General features: G+C 38.1%; 1 protein-coding gene across 5 annotated transcripts; it reads right to left on the reverse strand.

Moving 5' to 3' along the window:
• Positions 1-1449: 1449 nt before the first annotated feature.
• LOC149530713 (EIN3-binding F-box protein 2-like) lies at positions 1450-6576 on the reverse strand. 5 transcript variants are annotated; one of them, XM_089811263.1, is made up of 5 exons: positions 6055-6576; positions 5892-5960; positions 4695-4966; positions 4389-4558; positions 1450-4129 (listed from the first exon to the last, which is right to left on the reverse strand). In XM_089811263.1, the coding sequence occupies exons 4-5, from the start codon at positions 4402-4404 to the stop codon at positions 2073-2075; spliced, it is 2073 nt and encodes a 690-aa protein (XP_089667389.1). In that variant the 5' UTR covers positions 4405-4558; positions 4695-4966; positions 5892-5960; positions 6055-6576; the 3' UTR covers positions 1450-2072. The 5 variants fall into 5 exon arrangements, with proteins under 5 accessions (XP_089667389.1, XP_089667388.1, XP_089667387.1 ...); XM_089811262.1 differs by having other exon boundaries at positions 4695-5960; XM_089811261.1 differs by having other exon boundaries at positions 4695-6576.
• Positions 6577-6894: the final 318 nt, after the last annotated feature.

Raw genomic sequence — 6894 nt, forward strand, 5'->3', positions numbered from 1 at the left:
AACCCACCTGAAACAAACTAACTTAATTCAATATTTCTCACACTGTTGATCATATTCTGGCTCAAACAAAACATCTACAAAATAAAAAATAAAAACCCATATTGCTAAACTAACAAATTCTAAACCATTTTGTTAATAGCCCCATAACAACTACCAACTAAACTACGAACAAATTGCAAAATTGCAACACATTATGACAATGAAGCATTGAAAATAAACAATCTGCACAATAATACAATACAAGGGCAAACAGAAAACCAAACAACTAAATAAAGATTTTATTTTTTAAATTAAAAAGTCAAACCCCTCACAATAATGAACGTCAAAAGCAACACCGCAGCCACCTGTCCTTTTGCTCTTGTTTAATTGTTGGTATAAATAGGATGAACATTCCCATAAACATTATCTGTAAGAAGTCTATGATCTGAAATATTAAATAAAATATCAAGAATGATATATTACTTTATACTTCTACCTGTACATACATGTCATATAGTTCTTCGACTTGCATAAGATAACAAATACGAGCTAAACCAAAAACATTAACAGGCTCCCTGTATAAATTACATCTAAGAAAGGGTTCTTATGAAGGGGACTCTCATAAATTCTATTGTTTGAGGAAGCAGTAGTCTCATGAACAAATTTTCATTTTGTTGGTGGATTATTTAGAAAATGCAAGCCCCTAATTTTTAACAAAAGTTGAAGGGGGTTAGAAATTACCCACCAGCTTAGAGATGCTTTTTGACACTTTTAAATTTTTTTTAGTAAAACAATAAAAAAAAAATTTAATTAATTTTTTATAAAAAAAAATCAGTGCAGAAAAGAGACCACTACCACTACTTTAAGGAGCTAAATTTTTAAGCTTAAACTAGATAGACTACATTAAGTTTAAAATATTCGCTAGAATGAGACCTCAGCCTAACAATATTTTACTATTACAATCCATCCCTTACAGCCAGCTCTCCACATAATTAAAAATCCAACGTGGACTCTTCGGTCTCTATAAACAATTCGAATTCATAAAGCTTTCCCATTTCGCTCAGATTCGAAACACACAACGTAAATACCCATATGCCCTGTCAACCTGCGAGGACTGCTCTTTAGCGTACAGCCCACACCTTCTTTCCTGCTTTACTTTATCCATACTCATCGCCCATCTCTTCGGCCACAGATTTTTTCCCTCGTTAAGTAAACGAAGCCTATCAACAACCCAGTCTGGAAAAAAAAAGTTGGATAACGAATTAATTGATTATAAATTACTAGGATTTGAAGATTATGAACGCCCATGGGCCACCTATAATGATGGGGCAAGCCAATCTTTATTAGTAAGCATACAAGAAAGAGTTAAAAGATTTGCAGCGAGGTTTACCTTAATTATTGCCGATGGTTATGAAAAAGAACATCCAGAAAGTAAGACCATAAAAGTGACAAAAACTTACAAAGAACAAATTATCCACAAGAAATAAATTGCTATATTCTTTAACTTCAATTCATTAACTATGAAACACAGTTCTCAGCCTGTTGCTTCTTGGGCTTGGAAAAACTCTCAGAGTTGGACAGGCAGACGGTAAAGAATGCCAAAGCCAAAACCCTTTCGCTACAGAAGCTGGTGAAATGTGTTTACACTTTACAGACCATGCAGCCTAACCAACACACACTACTTGGCTAATGTTAGTCCCGGTTCAAACACCAGCTAAAAGTCCAGCTAGGTAAACCAAGACCTCAAAAAAACCGAAAAGTGAAAAGCATGCACAGAACCTAAAAACCATGCAGAAGAGTTCGCCAGTCTCTGGTGTTTTACAGTGAAGAAATTGACCACCAGAGACTGAATCAACAAGGTCATCATAGACCCTGCAAAAAGAGCTAACTCTCGAAAAACTAGAAACCATAAAAGCCCACTAGAACACTACCATGAGCCCAAAAATGCATGAGTTACCACCCCGATAACCACGGAGACGCTCATGCATTAGTTCCAACCTACATCTGAAATTTACTGTGTATTTTTGGGTAATGCTGATATACTTGTGATACTCAATCACAAAACTTGTATGAAAATGAAGCATGTCTTCTTTCTATGTCACTAGCAGATCGCAACGCCATAAGTGTGCGCCCACTGTATCAAGTGCTGTCTGTGTGAGTCCATTGCAGTGCTGCAAGTTAAGACCAAGCAACGTCTTGCTCATCTTTTCTATGAAAGGCAAGCATTTATCTGTTATCTGCATACAGCCTGAAAGTGAAAGAATCTGTATGGCCTGTTGTCTTGCAGATACTAAGGAAACAACACCATTATCTGTAATCCCACACTTTGCCAAGTCAAGATCTTCTAAAGCTGGGCAGAGGTTGGCAATAACCTTCAGACTTTGATCTGTTACTTTCCTACAACCCTCCAGATTTAACGTGTGGAGGTTTTCTCCACAGAGATTTGCTATGGCATATACTGCCCAATCTGTTACTTGGACACACCCGCTTAAATTTACTTTCACCAGACTTCTCTTGCTGTTTTGCAACAGAGCAAGAAGACCCTCATCTGATATTCCAGAAAGGCCACTGAGATCAAGCTCTTCAAATTGCGGGCAAACATTTCCCAATAATGCCAAGAATCCATTTCCAACACCTGGACAATGGCAAATATTGAGGGATTTCAAGGACTCACAAACAGGAAATGAACTTGAAAATTGTACATGGTCTTTAACTCCTTCACATTTGATAAGTGATAGCACTTTCAATTTTCCACTGCAGTTAGAAAGCACATCCATCACACCAAAGGAAGAAATCAAATTGCACTCCTCTATTCGCAGATTTTCAAGGGACATCACAGAATGGGATAGTGCTGCCAATCCGTTATCAGTTATTGATTCACACTTACGGATAGAGAATTGCTTCAAACTCAAGCAGCCTAATCCAACAGCATCCATGCTAGCATCAGTCAAGCCTCGGCAAGCAAATACTGAAAAATGTTTCAGTTTCTGAAGACCCATCGAATTTCCCAGGGACCAGAAGCCCTTCTCTGTAACATTATTAAGGTTTTCAAGTGATAGATCTGTCAAAGACTTGCCATAATGTCCAAGAGCAGCAAGACTAATGTCAGTCAATCTTAGGGCCTGAAATTTTGCCTTCATCAAGTTGCTGGCTTTTGCAAGAATCGTGACAACCCCTTCATCACTAACAAGAGAACAGTTACTGATTCTCAGGGATTGAAGCTTGACACAGTTCTGTCCAACTGCTTTCATGGACTTATTCCCAACTGAGGGACATGATTCTAGATTAAGGTGCAACAAGTTGGGACAGTTCAAAGCAACAGATTCCAAACTGTTGTCTCCAATCCATGGGCATTGAAAAAGATCAAGTTTCTCCAAAAGCCTGCAACCTTTTGCTATGGCAGTCAACCCCTTATCACTGATGAACGGACAATTCCAAAGACTTAAAACTCTCAGACCTGGGCAACCGAGACCAATAGCAGCAAGACCCACATCAGTAACCCCTTTACATGATATATCTCCACGAATCAATAATTTTCCCAAGCCTCCACAACCACTCGTGCAAACAGCAATAGCAGCAAGTCTGGTATCATTAGCCTTCTTTCCCTCCAAACATCTAGTGAGATCCCCAGTAGCCTGTATGGACTGCTTCTTAGACATTCCTTTTTGTGTAACTCCCTTTCTCTCAATATCAGCACCTATAGTTCCCTCCTCTTCAGCTGTAGCCCCACTGCAATCATCATTGCTCTCATCATCCAGATTGGTAGATCCTGATTCTGCTCTTTTGTTTGAACTGACTGATAAATTTCCTCCCAAAGGTTTTGGGGGTGGTTTGGTTCTATAATTAAATTCAGTCTGAGACATGCTGCTCTGAAGCATAAGCCAATGTTTTGAAACACCAGCACAAAAACTGCGGTCTCGAGGCCCTGGAAGCCACCTAAATATCTCAAGTAGGCATTCATCTGGCAGCGTGCTAATGAGATCTTTTTCATCTCTCTTGAAGTTAGACTCTCCCTGTGGTAATGAGGCATTGCGCCGAAGCTTTTTACGAGGATGGCATGATATCTCCATAAAAGAAGCAACAGGGAGAAAACCACAATATTCCAGTCTACTAGAATTTTTTGGGCCTCTGATGTAGAAGTCTTCATCACCTGAAATTTAGTTCAAAGAACCAAATGAAAACCACTAAATACATGAACAGCAAAGAAATATATCCCGAGTCTGAACTGCAAAACTTGATCCCTTCGCATCTCATTCATTTGAAAAATAAAAAACGTAAAACAGCTAAATAGTACCAATCCACAATTTTATTATTTTAGTTAAGAAGCTAATGATTCATGCCAATAAAATTGTTAAAATCCATAAACAATATCAATTATGACTTAAGGCATTCAATTTTAGCATGCTTACACAATTTTAATGCCATTTACTGCCACAAGTTGTTTGAGGATGAAGAGAAGCTATAAACATTAAACTAATCACTTTTTTGCTGTTTTCTTTTGTAGATTCTCGGTGAGGGTATGCCAGATGGAGAAATAATTAGGTGAATTTTGAAAGTCTCGAACCCAACACTCATCAGACTACAAGGAACACATGGCAAAAAATTAATAAAATAGTTTCAGTTCAGCTATAAGCTAGCATAGAAAAGATAAATAGTCCTGATAGCAGCCTGGTCAGCCTTAGTATAATAAGAATATCGCTCAATAAAATCTTCACCTTAGCATTAAAGGTGAGAGCTAATTTAATAAAGGACCATGCAGTCCAGTGCTCTTCATTCTTGTATATTATGATATGGTGCATGCGCCAGTCTTCTTTGTCTGACAGAAATGTCTCTAATATCCTTGTCTTGACTCTTAATGAGTATGAAGAAGCCTTTATCATTAGTATGTTATTCCTGCCGTGTATGAACTTAAAAGGAGAATCAATCCATGGTTTTTAAAGGAGATTGAGATCAAAGGGTTGGCAATTTGTGACGTAAATATGAGAATCTGTAAAAGGACAATGGTTAATTTCAAGTAACAAAAAAATGAATGAATGAACTGTACCAATCTTGGAGAAACCAAAATCAAATCAATTAACTGTACCAAATATGGAGAAAACAAAAAGCAAATCAGTGACCTGTTAAAGCCAATGCAAGCAAAAACCATAGATCATTTTATGAAGAGGCCTCAACAACAAAACAGTCATTAGGCTAAACTTTCACAAAGGGTGGACGTCAAAATATAAGCCAGATGCTAAACAGTTGAAATAAAAATCATTCCCAAAAACATTGGCCAGAATCTAAAAAATCTTAAGCCCCATTCCCAATGGATTGTGGCCATTTCCAAATCCAACCTAATGTAGCTCTGCCAGCTACATCTGTTCGATAAATCACAAGACCGTGTAACTGTATGAAAACACACATTGAAATCTTGTTATTTCCAAGAGCGTCCGCATGTATGAGTGCCTACACTAATAATCCTTCAATTATTCATAGAATCATGAATATAAAAGACATTTATTCCAGGACAAAACATAACTGACAACAGAAGATGATCAGTGAGACCACAGAGTAAGATAGAATCATAAAGAACCCAAAACACTGAGACTAATAATCCAAGGCAGTTGTCATACAAAAAGAATGCCAAAAATCTAATGACTTGTTGAACTCATTTAGACAGATTTCTTAAAGATTAAAATAAAGAACATCCAGAGCCCCTTGCCTATGGCCATGTCAGGTTTACAATAAACCCCTACGAAATTCAAAGAGGAACATATAGAACAATATTCCGCACCCTCAATATTTTTTTATCAAATAGTCTAAAGGTTTATGGGCAATGGCAATACAAAGCAAAAGGCTATATCCTAGTATACGCCAAGCAACATTCTGTTTTACGATCACGGAAACCTAGCAAGGAATTTATTTCCATATACCTTATGCAAATGTTATACCCCAGGCTCAGTTCGAATCTATCTACACTCGATCCTCTAACCCTCAACCATCTGTACACATCACACCATAACCAAGAATAAAGGCTCAGGCTATGAAGCCAAGCCCAAGAAAAAAAATACCCCAATAATACTGAAAGAACCTTACAGCGCAGAAGCATCGTATCCTTCCCTGCAAGCAGGTGGCCCTAATTAAACTGAAAGAACCTTACAGCACAAAAGCATCATATTCTTCCCTGCAACCAGGTGGCCAATACCCCAACAGTATCTACTGTCCATACAGCTATCCCATTCATAAACTTAAAAACCTAACCCTAACATGAACATAAATCATACGCCATACAGTGTGAAAGGTACGCCATAACCTGACCTCATATTACCTAATCTCGTATTTTATCTCATTGGGCAGTCAATTATGTTTACCCAGCCCTACCTCATCCAAACAAATATACTTCTTTGATGAACTATAAAAAGCAAACAAAAAACAGATATCACAGATAGCACACGCAGCAGGATCCATGGATCTCATTAATCTCCGCATTCATAACCTAAAAATTTCCAAAAAAACAGAAACAGACAATTGAAAGCAGCATAGCAGAAAACTCACAGGCACGCTTTAAAGGAGTTAGCATAAATCCAAGCTGCTGCAGCCCTTCTGGATTCGATCCCTGGACGATCAGGACCAATCCAATCCGCCCTTTAATGATTACAAGCCGCACAAATATCTTCAGTGGACTTCAGTGCCAGATGAAATCGTACATGGGTGATTTCTATTTCTGTGTCTACAAAGTCGCACTTCCATAGACAGCGAAAGCAGAGAAGGTAGAAATATAGAGATGGGTCGAAAAGACCGCGGTTTGTAGGCTAACATAAGGCGCTGGAGATACATTCGGATTTACAGATTCATTGTCTTTCGGTGGTCTGACCGAGGCCGGATTGTTCATTAAAGACGGCAGAAGGGAGAATTGTGCAGTGCATTGCATCTAAC

This window comes from Cupressus sempervirens, chromosome 11, assembly GCF_028749045.1.
Source record: "Cupressus sempervirens isolate cs-2001-9-10 chromosome 11, ASM2874904v1, whole genome shotgun sequence".
Lineage (NCBI taxonomy): Eukaryota > Viridiplantae > Streptophyta > Pinopsida > Cupressales > Cupressaceae > Cupressus > Cupressus sempervirens.